General features: G+C 56.3%; 1 protein-coding gene across 3 annotated transcripts in view; it reads left to right on the top strand.

Moving 5' to 3' along the window:
* Window positions 1–16,605, top strand: part of RAB11FIP5 (RAB11 family interacting protein 5) — a 37,983-nt gene that overhangs the window by 17,163 nt on the left and 4,215 nt on the right. Inside the window, exons 2-4 of one of the 3 annotated variants that reach the window (XM_039256889.1) lie at window positions 3,856–4,292; window positions 4,444–5,143; window positions 12,872–14,842. In XM_039256889.1, the coding sequence (XP_039112820.1) occupies window positions 3,856–4,292; window positions 4,444–5,143; window positions 12,872–14,842 (3,108 nt within the window). The remainder of the gene's footprint in view (window positions 1–3,855; window positions 4,293–4,443; window positions 5,144–12,871; window positions 14,843–16,605) is intronic. The other 2 variants (XM_039256890.1, XM_039256891.1) reach the window with 2 other exon arrangements.

Consider the following 16,605-nt stretch of genomic DNA (forward strand, 5'->3'; position numbering starts at 1 on the left):
TGACAGTAATATATAAATATATATTCCTTATAAAAAATTCAAACCAGACAAAAATATTCCATGGGGGCAGTCATTGTTCCCTACAGCCTCACCCCTCACAGATCGCTACTGTTCATGCTGTGATGTGTGGAGTGTGTGACCGGCTGGGACTGAGGGCCCCTGACCTTTATGCCCCAGCAAAGGATGTCTGTACTTGCTGATTCCAGTTACTCAGAGCTCGGGGGTTTGGGGTGGAGTCCACACACTTCTCTTTTTCTCCACCTCCCAGGATCTTCCTGTGCTAGATAGGGTCTAGTCTGGGTTTGGAGAAAGTGACTAAGGTCCGGCCTTTAAAGAGTTGAAGTGTCAGGCTCAGGGCAGGCGTTGGCTTGAGAAAGTAGGGGTGTGAGGAGGTCGATGCGAGCTGGCTCATTTTCCTAGTAACCCTCCCGTTCTGCCCCCCAGACATCCTCTCACACGTTCCTTCCGTCTGTCTCTCAGCTCTCTCTCTTCTCCCCACTCTTCTCCCTCCTCTTCCTGCCCCTGCCTGCCGTGAGAGCATGGCGACCGCACCCACACTTTGAGCAAGGTCCTCGTCCTCCCTGCCTCTGCCACTGTCTGCCCTGACTCAGCCTGCCCAGTGGATGGTTTAGGAAAACCAGCAGCCCTGGCTCACTGCACTCGGGCCATTGGGTGGGTCACCCAGGAGAGGCCGGCCGCATAGCTTGTAACGGGCACGCAAGGGTGCAGTCATGGTGGACTCTCCCAAAGGGGTGCAACTGCACATGCCCCTGGGAAGATGTTTTTTCATACAGAAGATCCCCCACTCCCAACCTGCTTATGTCTGTGAGAAACTGAGAAGCTCAGGGAGCTGGTGCTATGGGGTAGGCAGATCTGGTGATATGGGGTAGGGTTTTGGGGGGGGGGCACCACCATAGCACTGACTGAGGCCTGTGAGGGAGTGGTAAGGTGTGTGGTGTGTGTATGTGTGTGGTGTGGGAGCGGATGTGCATGGTGCGGTGTTGGAAGTGTGGGTAGTTGGAAAGGTGGTGTGGTGTGGTGTGTGTATGTGTCTGGTGTGGGAGGGGGATGTGCATGGTGCGGTGTTGGAAGGGTGGGTAGTATGGGGTATGTGTGGGTGTAGTATATGTATGTACTGAGGGACTTTGAGCCCTTCGGTGACCAATCTGACCATCTCCACCAGGCCTTAGTCCACCGTCATGCTTCATTGTCTGGGTCTAGAATCCTAGGCTGGAAAACTTTTCCCTCAGAATTCTGAAGGCATGATTCCATATGGTACCCAGTGTTGCCAGTAAAGATCCAATATTATTCTAATTCCTGAACACATCAACCTGTCTTCCCTATTTGGAAGCCTCTGGGGTCTCCTTTTTATTACTTTCTTTTCTTTTCTTTTCTTTTCTTTTCTTTTCTTTTCTTTTCTTTTCTTTTCTTTTCTTTTCTTTTCTTTTCTTTATTTTAGAGAGATAGTGTGTATTTGTGTGTGCATGAGTAGGGGAGTGGGGCAGAAGGAGAGAGACAGAGAATCCTAAGCAGGCTCCACCGTCAGCACAGAGCCTGATGCAGGGCTTGATCCCACAACCCTGGGATCATGACCTGAGCTGAAATCAAGAGTTGGACGCTCAACTACTGAGCCACTCAGCCCCTGGGGTCTCCTTCTTATACCTGCTATTCTGAAACCTCACAGTGAGACCTGTTGGCTGGGTCTTTCTGTGTTTACTGTGCTATGGGCTTTGGGCCCCTCTGTGATGGTGCTCATGTCCTTCAGGTCAGGAAAACTTTCTTGTGTTATTTCTTGCATAGTTTCTTCCACTTTGTGCTCTCTGTTCCCTCCGTCTCCCCCCTCTCTCCTTTTTAAAATTTATACAGTTTTGGGGCGCCTGGGTGGCTTAGTCGGTTAAGCGTCCAACTTTCGCTTAGGTCATGATCTCGCAGTTCGTGGGTTCGGGCCCCGCGTCGGGCTCTGTGCTGACTGCCAGCTCGGAGCCTGGAGCCTGTTTCAGTCTGTGACTCCCTCTCTCTCGACCCTTCCCTGCTCACACTGTCTCTCTCTCTCTCCTAGAAATAAATTAAAAATATATATATATTAAAAAAAATTTATACAGTTTTTTTTTTTTAAAAAGAGCAGTTTTTGATTTACATAAAAACAAATGGATGGTACAGTTCATATATACTTCCTAACTCTGACCCCCCACCCCTTCCCTGTTTCCTCTGTTATTAACATCTCACATTAGTGTGGAACATTTTTTTTTACAACTGAGGAACCAGTACAAATATATTATTGTTAACTAGGGCATGTAGTTTACATTAGAGGTCACTTTTTGTGTTTTAGATTCTGTGGGTACTGACGAATGTATAATGACATGTGTTTACCATTACGGTGTCACACAGAATAGTTTCGCTGTCCTAAACATCCCCTGTGAGTTGTTGATTTTCAGCTTGCCCAGCTTTTTTCTTGTTCCGTGGATGGAAGAGAGGCCTCCCAAGCCCCTCACACATGGGAGCAGACTCCCTTATTTGGTGGTGAAACTCCTTGGACTCACCTCCAATCATCACCTCATCTTTGTTCTACTTTCTGGGAGATTTCCCCCAACTTGTCTGGAACACATCCTCTGAGTATTGATTGTATTTCACTCTTCTGGGCTAGGGAGGCTAGACATTCTGGGTGTTGGTGTGAGAAAGGGGGCTGATTTTTAGTCACTCCTGTTTTCAGCCCTGCACCTGAACCCATCTTGGTGTCCCTGCATCCAGAACCTTCTGGTTCAGTGTCTCTGCAGAATCTCTCTGCTCACATCTATAGGAGATGGGATGGGGTGTGGCCTGTTGAGTAGAATGGGAGGGGGACCAGAGTTGGGGGGGGGTGTAAGCTGCTCTCCACAGATGCTGTGTGGTGTGGCCGGCCAGGCAGACTCCTTGGCGAGTGAGTGGTTGGGAGGAGGACTTGGGCAGCAGAAGAAGAGCTCCGCGCGCAGCCCTCCCCTGTAGGGTGGGCACCACCCACCCTGTGCAGTGGTCATGCGTGTTTGGGGTCTCTCTGGGAGTGGTGGTGAGCAGAACATGGGCTTTGGAGAGATGAAAACCTGGCTCTCCGTCTCCTCTCTCCTTCCTGGCTGCTGTTCTTGGACGAGTTACTTTACTGTGGGACCTTGACCTCCTGATGTGTAAGATCAGGGTGGCAGCCCCCACACCCCAGACTTGTTGTAAGGTGCAAGCGAGGGTGAGATGAAAACCCTGCACTCCATTGTGGCACACACACGATGCTCAGCAGATGTGAGTGTTCCTTCACTTCCCTGGGTCTCTTGCTTGAGGCCACTTTATGCCGTAGTGTGCTTCTCTGTCTTGCAGAGGTGTTCCTGGCGGGGCTCGGATGCGTCAGTAAGTGATGAGGTAGGGGTGTGTGTGTACATGTGTACACTAGTGTTCCTGGCCCTGGGCCTCTGGATGAGCTGTTCTTTCCTGGGCTCACTGGTGGCTCAGAGCAGAGCTTTGGCTGGGACTAGTCAGAGGTGACGTAAACAGGGAAAAATGTGGATAGATCTGTCTATACCAGAGGCCTGGAGGGTTAAGAGACCCTTCCACACCCAGCCTCACCCTCTGGGCCTCATAGTTGCAGATGTAGGGCGGGGAAAGGGGAGATCTCTGAGCTTCAGGGAAGGGGGATGGGAGGGTGACATGGAAGTGGTAACCTCTGCCCTGCCCAGTAACAGCCAGGAGATTCCTCTACTCAGGATGTGGTTTTCTCCATCATGGAAAAGCTGTAGATAGTTTCTCCGCTGTGAAGGCTGGGCCTGTGTGTCAGGGCAGGCAGCGGGCCCCCTGGGCCTGTGACCACAGCTGCACCCCACCCCCTTCCCGCAGGTGGTACAAACTGCACTCCAAGCCAGGCAAGAAGGAGAAAGAACGTGGAGAGATCCAAGTCACAATCCAGTTCACTCGCAACAACCTGAGCGCCAGCATGTTTGACCTGTCCATGAAGGACAAGCCGCGGTCCCCTTTCAGCAAGATCAAGGACAAGATGAAGGGCAAGAAGAAGTATGATCTGGAATCTGCCTCGGCCATCCTCCCGAGCAGCGCCCTGGAGGACCCCGAGCTGGGCAGCCTGGGCAAGATGGGCAAAGCCAAAGGCTTCTTCCTGCGCAACAAGCTGCGCAAGTCCTCCCTGACGCAGTCCAACACCTCGCTGGGCTCGGACAGCACCCTGTCCTCTGCCAGCGGGAGCCTGGCCTATCAGGGCCCGGGGGCCGAGCTCCTCACACGCTCACCCAGCCGCAGCAGCTGGCTGTCCACGGAAGGGGGTGAGTGAGTGAAGAAGGCCTTGCGCCCTGGGACCAGGGGCGGGGCTGGGGGGGCTGGAGGCGGGGCCGAGGAGGGTGGTGGGCAAAGGCCCCCAGGCCGGAACCAGGGCTTCTCTTCCTGCTGCCAACCCCATGGGTGCTTCCTTTTCAGGCAGGGACTCCACCCAGTCCCCCAAGTTGCTCACCCACAAAAGGACCTACAGCGACGAGGCCAGCCAGATGCGCGCGGCTCCGCCCCGCTCCCTGCTGGACCTCCAGGGCCACCTGGAGGCTGCCTCCCGCTCCTCGCTCTGTGTCAACGGGAGCCACATTTACAACGAGGAGCCCCAGGCCCCCCTGCGGCACCGCAGCTCCATCTCGGGCCCGTTCCCACCCTCCAGCGCCCTGCACAGTGTGTCTTCCCGGCCCGCTGAGGAGGGGACTCGGCCCGCAGATGACTCCGGGGCCAGAGGCAGCCGCAGCGCCAGCAGCTCAGAGGCGCTGCCCGGACAGGAGGAGCTGAGCTCTCAGGCCAAAGTGTTGGCCACTGGGGCCAACCGCTCTGGAGAGGAAGAGGGCGCCCGGCTCCCAGAGGGAAAGCCAGTACAGGTCGCCACACCCATGGTGGCCTCCTCGGAGGCCTTGGCGGAGAAGGAGGGAGCCCGGAAGGAGGAGCGGAAGCCCCGGATGGGCCTCTTCCACCACCACCACCAGGGGCTGAGTCGCAGCGAGTTGGGGCGTCGTGGCTCTCTGGGGGAGAAGGGGGGTCCCACGCTGGGGGCCTCCCCCCACCACTCATCCAGCGGGGAGGAAAAGGCCAAGAGTAGCTGGTTTGGCTTCAGAGAAGCCAAGGAACCAACTCAGAAACCCAGGTACGTCCTTGGCAAAACCAGCTTTGCTCCTCGGGGAGGATGCTGGGGTATTTGCAGCCTGGACCCTGGGGCAGGCAGAATGGAGCAGATCGGGTCCTCGGGCAGGCTGCTGGGGCTCTGGCTTTGCATGGTTGAGTTGGGGAGGGGGGTGCTGTTTCCCTAAGCCAGGGCTCGTTGTTGGCACATGGACGCAGGTAAGGTGCAAGGGCACAGCGCTTTGGGGGCCCAGTGGACTGAGGAGTCCAGTCTCCTGCTCGTGGGTCTTGCTTCTGAGTTGGCATGCCTACCCCTTGAGGGACGGGGAGGAAGGGAAGAAAAGCTGGCAAGGCCATTTGTGTGAATTCTTTGCTTCCCAACCTCCACCTCTTGCCCTCTGGCCTCAAGGTCAGGAAGCCTTGGCAAGTGGAGAGTCAGGATGGAGCCTGTACCTCAGACCCTCCACCTCCAGACCCTCCACCTCCATCCCTCCATCCCCAGCTGCTCCAGCTGGCTCAGTGACCTCTTCCCCCTGAGCGACGGGAGCCACGTCATTGATGCCCCCACCCCTCTTCTCATGCACTCACGCCGAGTTACGCTGTTGGCCTGGCAGGGGGCTGTGGACAACTCCCTCGATATCTGTGACCTGCCTTCTGTCCTTGAAGACTGTTAGGGCTCTGGCCCTCTCTGTTATCCTTGATCTTGGCATATGGCAAGTCTGATGATGGCTGTTCTGTTGTGAATGTGCCGAGTCCCATCCATGAGCGGGGTGCCAGAGTCCTTGAGCTCAGGCTCTAGCAGAGCTCTCAGGATGGTTCTGGTGCTAAGTAGGATTCTGTACCTGGTTCCACCATTGGGACTGGCTTCCCACACACCTGAGGAATTCTCTGACACCAGCTTGATGTCTTACAATTCAACTCAATTCTGATACTATTTACCCAGAGATAGCATCAGACCCCACATAGGCTCAGTCCTGCAGGATTGACCCACCCCTCCTCCACCCCACCCCACCCCAGTCACTTCGGATGCCTGTTGCAAGTCCAGGTTGTCACTTGTGTGACTGACCAACCGGCTATAAATCAGAGGTTCCAGCGATCCCCCTCTTTCCTTGGGCTTGATTAATTTGCTAGAGTGGCTCACAGAACTTGGAAACACTTTGCTTACTAGATCACTGTTTTATTATAAAAGGCTGTAACTGAGGAACAGCCCAATGGAAGAGATACATAGGACAAGATATGGGGAAAGGGCACAGGGCTTCCATACTCTCTCCCAGCATGCCACAGCCCCAGCATCTCCATGTGTTCACCGGCCCCTGAAATCCTCAAACCTCATTCATTGGAGCTTTTATGGAGACTTCCTCACACAGGCGCTGGTGATCAAATCATTGGCCACTGGTGATTGATTCAGTTTCCACCCCCTTTCTCCTCTGCAGAAATGAGGGCGAGACTGAAAGTTCAACCCTTCTCTTCATGGTTGGTCCCTCTGGCAATGAGCCCCCATCCTTAGGGGCTTTTTACGAGTCACTGCATCAACATAAACCCAGTTATGGTAGAAAGGGGCTTGTTATGAATAACAAGATGCCCATTTCACTTTTATGCCTCTGAAGCATTTCAGGAAATACAGACAAGAGACCAAATATTAAAAGATGCTCTTATTGCTTAGGAAATTCCAAGGGTTTTGGAAGCTATGAGCCAAAAACTGTGGACCAAGGCCATATATATATATGAAAAGTATACATTTGGTCATTCAGATGACCAAATCGCAGTATCACAGCTTTGACCCCAACCTGGCCCTTTGACTACTCCTTACTCTGACCATCGGAGGCTGCTGCATTGTCCAACAGGGTGCAGGGAGGGCCACCAGGCGTAGGTCCTAGGAGCAGATGTCTTCTCCTCCCAAGGGGGCAGGCCCCAGACAGGCAGTGTTGTCGGGCTGCTGTTTCTGGTCTCAGTGAGCCTGCCCCTCCCCCGTCCACGGGTCTGTGGGCAAGAGGTGGGGTATGAAGGCTGGACACAGTGAGAAAGGGTCGAGAGTGGGCCCTACAGCCATTCCCCAGTGAGGGGAGAGGACTCCTGCAGTCCTGGTTTTTCTCTTTCCCTGTGGAATTCAAGTCCATGGCCTTGCAGCCCCTGGTGCACCACAGATGGGCGGGTGGGGGTGGAGCAGACCCTGGGTGATGCTGCCCTTTCCCTCCCCTGCTATCAGTATATCAGCTTCTGTCCCCACTTCCCGCCCCTGCTCACCAGAGCCTGGGGAACTGCCGGCCACCTGCAGCCGTGGAAAGACAGGGAAGAAGAGGATGGGCCCGTCTCAGAAGCCCAGGCTGAGCCTGTAGCGCTGTGACGACTTAGAGATATTTGTAGGTGGTGGTCTGGAAGGAGGTGGCAGGAGACCTGGGAGCATTTGCTGGGAGGAGCTAGGGTGCCTGCGTCACATGGAGCACGGACCATGAGCCCAGTGCTGTTGTCTGTGGGGCATCTCCGGGCCTTTTCCAGGGCGGACAGTTGCTCATGAGGTCATTTCTGTTCACGTGCCCAGGCTTTGGGCTCAGACCTCTGCAGGCCATGACTTTGATATTGTCATCTCTCCTGCTTATAGCCTGTTTTCCTTTTTTTTTTTTTTTATGTTTTATTTATTTCTAGGAGAGAGAGAGAGAGAGAGAAAGCGTGAGCAGGGGAGGGTCAGAGAGAGAGGNACTAAAAGCAAATGGATACATCTTCCATTAGTGACAACATAAAAGAGAACCTAACCTTATAAGAAAAAGAAATTCACTGTAATGTTTGCAAGATTTTTTTTTAAATGTTTTATTTATTTCTAGGAGAGAGAGAGAGAAAGAGTGTGAGCAGGGGAGGGTCAGAGAGAGAGGGAGTCACAGACTGAAACAGGCTCCAGGCTCTGAGCTGGCAGTCAGCACAGAGCCCGACGCGGGGCTCGAACCCATGAACCGCGAGATCATGACCTAAGCAAAAGTCGGACGCTTAACCGACTAAGCCACCCAGGCGCCCCATATAGCCTGTTTTCCTAATCCTGGGTCTCCATGTCTCCCAGTAGCCCTTCAGAGTCCAGAGAAGTTGGCTCATTTACAGACTTAAGGAAGCTGAGATTTTTGCCCTTCTCCTTGAATTCTGAGCTTGTCCTCAGCAGGATGGAGGCCATCCAGGCATTTCTTCCCTTCTGAGGCTCATTTGAGGGCATAGACCACCAAGGCAGGCTCTGTGGCCTTGCATCCAGGCTGGGTGGGGTGGGAGGGCTGTTTTTTTTGGTCAAGTGGCCTGGCCTGGACAGGTGTGATACCTGTACAGTGAGTCCATCCACATCACCCTGGCCCCGGGCCTTGACAGAGCCAGGAAGGTGGTCTGGAAGAAACCACTGCTGGTACTTGCCCAGAGGGCTTGCTCTGGGCTTTTGAGGAGAGAATGAGAGGTGAGCTAATTTGGCAGGAAGCTGTAGGTCAGACACCCACAACTGGAGTGGCCAAAGGTAGCTGCAGGCCCTACTGGGGCTCCGAAGTCTATCCACAGGCTCAGAGTTTCGGGGCACCTGTGCCCCAGGGTGGAGGGCTACCATTGCGGATTGCGGGGTGTTCCTCACTGGGAAGGGCAGCGGCGCCCTCTAGTGCTCCCATGTGGCACTGGTGCCCCTGGGAGAGGCCAGAAGCAGTATGTGTTGGGTGTGCGGTCTCCAGGAAAAAAAACTGTTGCTCTTGGAGAAGCCAGTGGCTGGAAGAGAAGGAACACGGGTCTGAAGGGCTGAGAAGATGGTCCTCCTTTTCCTCCTGACCTGGCCCTCGCCTGCCAGGCCCATGGCTGTCACACTAGGCCCCTCCCAGTGTGCCTGGGGGCGGTGGTGGTAGTTGAGACTCACTCAGCCCTGCTTATAAGCCCCGCTGTTGCCGTGCCTCTTGGGCTGCAGCACGAGCTCCTTACTGTGTGTTTGAGGACTGTCAGGACCAAGCGTGTGCAGCCCACCAGAGCCAAACAGGGTTGTCTTTGTGTCTGTCCCTCTCTGACCCCTTTAGAGTATAAGCTTCCTGTGGGCAGGCCTCCCTGGAGCTCTCCTGCCCTGGCCCCTTCACACTAATTGTAGAACCCTGTGTACAGTGGGGGATCAAGTGCTGGATGCAGATATTTTTTTAATTGGGGTGAGTGTGGTACAGCATGGGAGCAAGTGTATTGTGGTGGCCTTTGGTGGTCTGTGCATCTGTCCTGGCCCCTCACCAGGAGTGGTGACACCGAGGTCCCAATGAGCCCTGAGTGTGCAGGGGCTGGCGAAAGCTCAGAGGTGCAGTGGCATTCCCAGCGGGGTAAACGAAGGATATGAAGTGTATCCAGTGGCCTAGAGTTAGTGTGGCCATACATCCTATTTGTGCCTGTTTTCCTGGTATAGTTAATATTGCCCTTTTACTATATTAAAAACATTCTGATTTAGAAGATAAATTATGTGGTGTCCTATTTATAGCTCCCTAGGCCCCTCTTTGTCACCCCATTGTGTTCAGATGATGGGAGAGGACACGCCCAGTCTCTTGGACACCTTTCCGAGGCATCAGGCACATCTCAGGAGGGCACCAGGAAATCATGCCTCAGGAGGGATGGCTAAAGGGCCTGTTGGCTGGGGGTGTATGCCTCGAAGGCTGGCTTTGACCTTTTGGGGGACTGCCCTGTGGAGAGCCTTTGCAGAGCCACCTCTGGGACCAGTGTGTGGAAATTACAAGGACACACAGCTCATCTCAGCCTAAGGGGGAGCTGTCCACCAGTGAGACCCAGCCTCCAGCTACAGAGGTGGCCTGGTGATGCAGTAAGTGGCCTAGCAGTGGCAATGTTTAAGTAGAGGGGCTGTTGGAGAGAAGGGGCGATGCCGGCATTAAGGGGTGGGTTCCACCAGTTGTCCTAAGGTTCCCACAGCCCTAAAGTTTTATTCCCTCAGGTTACTGGGCGGAGACATTTGGACCTTTGATTTCTTTCCCCAACCTTGTTCCTAGAAAGACAAGACAAGTCAGTGTATGTTGACATCCCCGGTGCATGGTGGGGGCTGGCACTGTGCTGGGCTGGCACTGTGGGTTCTGGCCTCAGAGTATAACCTGGGGAGATAACCACATGTGGGAACGTGTCAGCTCTGTGCCAGGTAGAACAGTAGGGAGGGGAAATTTTAAAGTGAGAACCCTGAGTGTGCACCTGGCGTCGAACAAGGGGACGGGAGGCGTGGGGGGAAGGGGAGGGGGCGTTACTGGGCAGGAGGGGTGGACGGGATGCTCTCAGAAGTGCCGCCAACTCTTGGGATCCTGCTGGGCCTGGCACCTGGAGTCCCTTCCTCTAGGGAGAGCCCTTTGCTAGTTCCATACCAACGGGTTTGTGTGTACCTCTGGGGAGCCAGTGGGGGGAGGGTGCTAGCCTAGCCTGGGGCTCCCGGCCTCCTTCCTGCTCGCTCGCTGCCTCCTGCCCTGCAGTTCTGACTGCCAGCCAGACTGCAGTGAGACCACAAGGGTGAGTGGGGCCGGGCCAAGGCTGAGGGGAGTGCAGAGCCCAGTTAGGTGCTATTTAATGTTGATGGGGCTACCTTCCTTCAGACCCCTTGGGTTACTTGTCATGAAGGGACTGGAGAGAGAGGTAGTTCAGAGTAGCTCTGTTCCTGGGGACTGAGTCCTGCTGGTACAGCTGGATTGTGTCTGGTATGGGTGCTCCAGGTGGGGGGCAGCCTGAGGGCAGGGCCTTGACCCACGTGGTGGGACATTGCTCTCCATGGTCCCCGAGGTAGGCACTTGCTTGGCGTTTGTGGGGCTTAGGACTCTGGGCCCAGGATTTGCCCTCTTTTGGTATCTTCACCATGTCAGGACCACAGAGGCAGAGCAGTGCTGGGAAGCCTGGTGGGTTGGGAGTCGATGGGACTCTCTTACCCTCTACCCCGCACCCAATCTCTAGGTGGTAGCATGAGGCCAAGAAGCCGCACTTGGATGAGGAGTTAGTATAGGGCAGAAGAGTCAGGAGAGTCTCTGGAAGCTGGATTCTTAAGCGAAACCCAGAGTTGGGGACCTGGCCGTGCCCTGTCTGTGTGGCTGGGATCACAGACTCACAGACTATCGTGGGAAGCCCACCTTTGCTGCTGGTTGAACTGGATTCCTTCCCGTTGCCTGCCCCCCGTGTCTGCGGACAAGCCGGCCCTGCCTCTGCCCTGCTCTGTCTGGGCCCTGGTTTCCCAGAAGAATCCTGGTGAACTCCAGACTTCCTGGCTTCCTTCGTAGGTGCCCTTCCCACCCCAGCTTGCATTCCATACAAGCTGGTCGGTGAAACCTGGCTTCTGCTCCCCAACTACCACCCCCCTGCCCCTGTGCCTGCCCCCAGTGTTTCCCTGGGGGAAACAGCAGCGTGAGTGGAGAAGATGGAGATGAAGGAGTTCCCCAGGATAATCACCTGGGCAGGGGCCGCAGAATGGGGGTCTTGGGGCTTAGACTGGGGGCTGGAAGATGGGACTCAGGGAGTAGGCGAGGAAACAGTGGTCTGGACCTAATAGGTGGGCTCAGCTACCAGGCAGCTGTAAACCACTGTCAGAGTCCAGAGTCCTGAAAACTGGGGCATGGGGCCCCCCTTTTAACCTGCACTGCCTTCCTGGTTTTCTGTTTCCTGGGCTGTCCTGGGGAAGCCAAGAAATCAAGTTTCGAAGTCTGCCCCAGCCCACAGCCCTACAGTCAGCTGTGCACCATAGGTAAGGTGCAGGTGCAGGGAGTGCTCCCTCTTGGAGAGGACTCTGGTGGTGGGGGTCCAGCAAGTGTTCACCAGTGTCTGTGGGAGTGGAGGTTCACTGCCATGGAATGGATTTCCCAGGGGAGCCAGTGACCTATCTGTGTGGGGGTATAAGTGGGGGACATGGTGAAGATACCAAAAGAGGGCAAATCCTGGGCCCAGAGTCCTAAGCCCCACAAACAAATCCCCCTCTGGGGTGCCCCTGGTGACACTAGAGTTGCTGCTGCTGCCGCCTTCCGGCCTTTGTCTCCTGAGCAGGGCTGCTCGCGAGGCTGGCCTGTGGGTGCCCTTGGTGACGGGCCCCCTCTGCAGGGTGCTGGGCCATGTGGATGCCTGACAGCAGACATCCTCAGCGCTGTCTTGCTGTCCATCTGGGCGGGTTATGGAACCCCCGCAAGAACCGAGAGGGGTGGGTTCTTTTTACTGCCATCTTACCATGCCTGATGACTGCGCCATCATTACCTCCTGTTTCTGCAAGGCGTCAGCAGAACACACCTGCTTCAGCAGTCAGAGTGCCGGGCGCCCTGCTAGGTTCTATTAGCACTGGATCTAATAGATCCAGCCGGATCTCAGATCTCGAGGCCTGGCCTTTCCCTGGTCTCCTTATCCCCTCCAAGCACCTGGTATTTTTTTCCTCTCTCGGTCCTTCAAGGGATATAGGGCACTTTCTGATTGGTTCTGTAGACATGAGTCTGGTGTTGAGTAGGCACTTCAGCATGTGGGCCAGTTAAAGAACACTTAGTTTTGGCTGGGATCCTGGCTGTAAAGTGGGATTATTGCTTTCTGAGGTTGGCGTGAGGATTCAATGAGCTGTCCAGCATCTTCCTCCTTGAGCAGCACCTAATAATGTCACCTGTTGGGACCTTCCCTTTGTCTCCCAGCCCACATACCTGAACCCAGGTACCAGGCATGTAGTACCTCGCCCAAGGCAGGTGGGGGGCAGGCGTGTGGTCTTCAGCAGGGGCGTTTCCAGTCTTGGCATTAACCAGGAGGCTCACGGTTTTGTCTCCCTCCACAGCCTGGACGTGTCTCCTCAGGTAGAACCTGACCCAGCTGCTCTTCCTCACCACCTCCCCTGCTCCCCCTGTGCTACGGCCCCCCCCACTCCTGCTCCCACCGCTGCTCCCATGCTAAGCACTAACCTTTTTGCAGCCGCCTCCCCCGCTGCTGCCACTGCTGCCGCCGCCTCCGCCGCCCCTGAAGCCACCCCATCTGGATTCTTGGGTCTCACCAACCCGTTCCTCACCTCCATGCAGAGCAACCCTTTCTTCGAGGAACTCATAGCCGACATAGCACTAAACTCTCCTTCACCTGCTCCCTCTCTCCCCAGTGCCTCGAGGGCCAGCCCCACCCCCCTGGCCTCCCCTGGGAAAGCCCCGCCTGAGTGGGACGACACCTTCAACGTCTTTGCTGCCAGCAGGCTGCGTCCAGAGGCCAGGAGCAAGATCCTGGCCCCTGCAGGAGTGGGGCTGGAGGTGACTGGGCTGCAAGACCAAGGCTGTGGGGCCATGACAATGAAGGCAGCTGAGCCCCGGGGGGACCCTGGGGGAGGAGGAAAAGGTGGGAGCAGCGTGTGGCTGGAGCCCAGGGTTCCTCTGGACTTGGGACTGGACCGCCAGAGCGTGAGCGCGGCTGACCTGGGGCCCCTTGGGTCAGTAGGGGCCGGCCTGCCCTCTACGTCAGCCCAGCTGCACCCGAGAGCCTCGGACTCTGAAGCAGACAGGGAGCCACCAGCCCCAGCAGGGGAAGCAGGGCAGAGTCCAGCAGAGAGTGCGACATCTCTCTTTAGCTCTCCAGAAGTGATCAGTGTGTGGGAAAGGCTGCCTGGCCCAGACGATGCCCCCGAGGGCCGGGAGGAGGCCTCCCGAGGCGAAGGCCAGCGTTTGCATGAGCTCAATACAGCTGAAGATTCATGGCCTTGGGATGTGGTCACCATTTCTCCTGCAGCTGAGATGTCCTCACCGGTCCTGCGGGGAGAGTCTGATGAGCAGCCGCCTTCCGAGATGCACCCAGAGTCACCAGAAGCTGTGAGCCCCAAGGGGAGTGAGGGGCCTCCCCCACTGGAGCCTGAGCCCGAGCCCGAGCCCGAGCCTGAGCCCCAAACTGAGCAGGTGCTGGACAAGGAACTGCAGCCCAGCAGGCCACCTCCCAAGCCGCCACGCCTCTTCACAGCCTCAGATTCCCAGGAGAAGGAGGACCAGGAGGCGGCGGCTGCTGTGGTGGGGCTAAGAAGCAGGGGGGCAGAGACAGGAGGAGAAGACGACCGTCCAAGTATGCTGGCTGCTGGTCTGCAGGAGGCCAAGGAGGAGAGCGAGGCACCTGGGTCGGAGTCTGACAGCCATTCTTCCGGAACCCTGCTGGGTGGGCCAGGCCTGGAAGATGTAGTGGAGGGTGCCAGCCCTCCTGTGTCTGGGCCCTACTTATCCCTGCCCTCTAGCCCCACACCCCATTACTCAGAGAGCTTGGCTCCTCAGAGTCAGCAGATCTGGGAGGCTCCAGAGAAAGGAGGGAGTCCTGAGGGTCCTGAGGCCCAGAGCCAAGGACCAGTGGGAGAGGAGCTTGGGCCCCTGCCAGGAGGCTCCCAGCACACTGACCTCTGGGCCTCAGAGGAGGATGCCTCGAACCCCTTTTTGTCTCAGGGGAACCAAGACCCCCCCAGTCTCCCGTCCACATCCCCTCCAGGGTCCAGGGAATCTTCCATCCTCTCTGGTCCAGAAGAGCTGCCCACGCCCCCAGAGCCTGCTTTTCCACCGCCCCCTCTCCCGCCCTGGGCCAGCCATCGCCATGGGGGGCCCAGCCCTCCATGCTCCCCTCTTCCTGGAGCTCGGCCCCTGACTTCTTCCTCCTCACCCCCTGGGGAGCCGGCCTCCTCCCCTGGGGGCTCCCCTGCCCCACTTGGGGAGGACCACGCTGCAACCACCCCAGCCTCCCCGCTTGTGCTTCTGCCCTTGGAGACACGACCAGCTGAGGAGCCACAGCCCAGTGCCAGGTGAGCGGTGAGCTGCCACCCTGAGAATACTCTGCCAGAGGAGGTGGGCGGAGGGGGAGCACAGCAGCCCAGGGGCTAGCGTGTTCACATTCCAGCCTCAGCCCTTCCAGGGGCAGATGAAGGGCTCCTTTACCCTGAGGCAGGGTAGGGGAGGCTTTGAAGAAAGGAGCCCTTCTGCGGCACCTGTTCTGAAGCTGTCTCCTTGGATCCTTGGGCAAGCAGAGGTCCAGGGGGTGAAGAATGGAGTGGGGAGATCCACTGTGGGCCGGCAGGGGAAGGGGGATGAGAGTTCAGGCACTCAGCTGCAAGGGGAGCTGGGTATTGGGGGCAGAGAAGCTTGTCATATGGGGGCCACGTCCTCTGCCGCAGGCCCAGAAGAACAGGCTGTGGGAGGCAGAGAGCCAAGGAGGGACCGATATAGAGGTCAGTCGGAGAGAAAGCCCAAGAGCTGCTTAGAGGACAGAAGAACACAAACACCCACTCCCCCACTCAGAAGAAAGGGTCTGTAGCCCCATTAGTTGCCTCATTGGTTTGTATCTGTGCCTTTTCAGGGGGTGGGACTGTGCTGAGTGGACACTGGATGCCTGTGTGATTTTGGTCACCGTGGCATTGACCTGTTTTGGAAGATTGCTGAGGCCGTGACCTCCCCAGGTTGACTGGTGCAGGGTGACCAGAGCTGAGGTCTGGAGACCCAGGTCACTTGGGGTTGATGGGGAGCAGCGAAGTGTAGTGCTCTAGGAGCCCTGAGTGAAGTAGGGGAGTAAAGGGGGCTGCATTTTCTGCTGAATAGAGCAGGGTGAGGGTCTTGAGGAGCAGGACAGGCTCCTGGACTAGAGCCCCCAGCCCACTGGCTCATACATTTAGTTTTCCAAATTCATGGAGCACCCACTGTGTGTCAGACACTAAACAGAGATGAAAGTCACGCCTGGAGAGTGTCCAATCCTGTGAGCAAGACAGAAGTGCACGCAGGAAGAGCCGGTCCACGGGGCGCATGCTGATGTGCCAAAAGTGGGAGGGAAGGAGTTTGGGCTACCCTTGAGTGCCGTTCCAGTGGTCCGTGGCGAAAGTAGAGGTGGGGGAGAGGAGGTGGTCACGGCTTCCTTGCTCTGATGACGGTGTCCTTAGCTGGCCCTGCTGTATTCCAGCCTCACTTCTAATTATACTCACTAGCTTTAGGAAGCTGTATTCCCTTCAGAGCTGGCTTCACGTAGAACTCAGCATGTTCCTTACATCATGATGTAGATGGGCCAAATAGAGCTATCCCCATTTCTCAAATGAGGAAATGGGAGTCCTTGAGAGCTGTGGGGTCCAGGGTCCCTCCGATGTGTGGGGGCAATCAGATTGAGAGCCCAGGACCTGTTCAGGGTTTCTTTATGCCACCCCGGTATTCCTCTCTCCCCAGGCACAGCCCATAGGTAGCACTAGAGCAGCTTTTAAGCTCCTATCCCTAATGCAAACTCTTGGTTGGTTTTCCCTGCTCTCTGGCCCCTCCCTGGCCTCTCTGCCACTCTTCTCAGGTTTTGAGACTGAATCCATGGCCCTGTCCTGAGTAGCAGAGTTGGCTTCTCTGGGTCTGGGCACTCCCTCCTCCAATGGAGCTCAGGGCTTTGGGCTAAGCCAGTTTGCTTCCTACTTCTGAATAGTCCAAACCCTGGGAAAAGAGTTGATTTGAGGGCCTGCTGCTTGCAGTTTGCATACCTGTCACAGGTACAGGGTGCTGGGGGATCCCAGAGTAGGGTCACTTGTGTCAGCTTGGGGGAATC

The sequence above is a fragment of the Hyaena hyaena genome, unplaced genomic scaffold (genome assembly GCF_003009895.1).
Source record: "Hyaena hyaena isolate Hyena2069 unplaced genomic scaffold, ASM300989v1 scaffold_591, whole genome shotgun sequence".
NCBI classification, from domain to species: domain Eukaryota; kingdom Metazoa; phylum Chordata; class Mammalia; order Carnivora; family Hyaenidae; genus Hyaena; species Hyaena hyaena.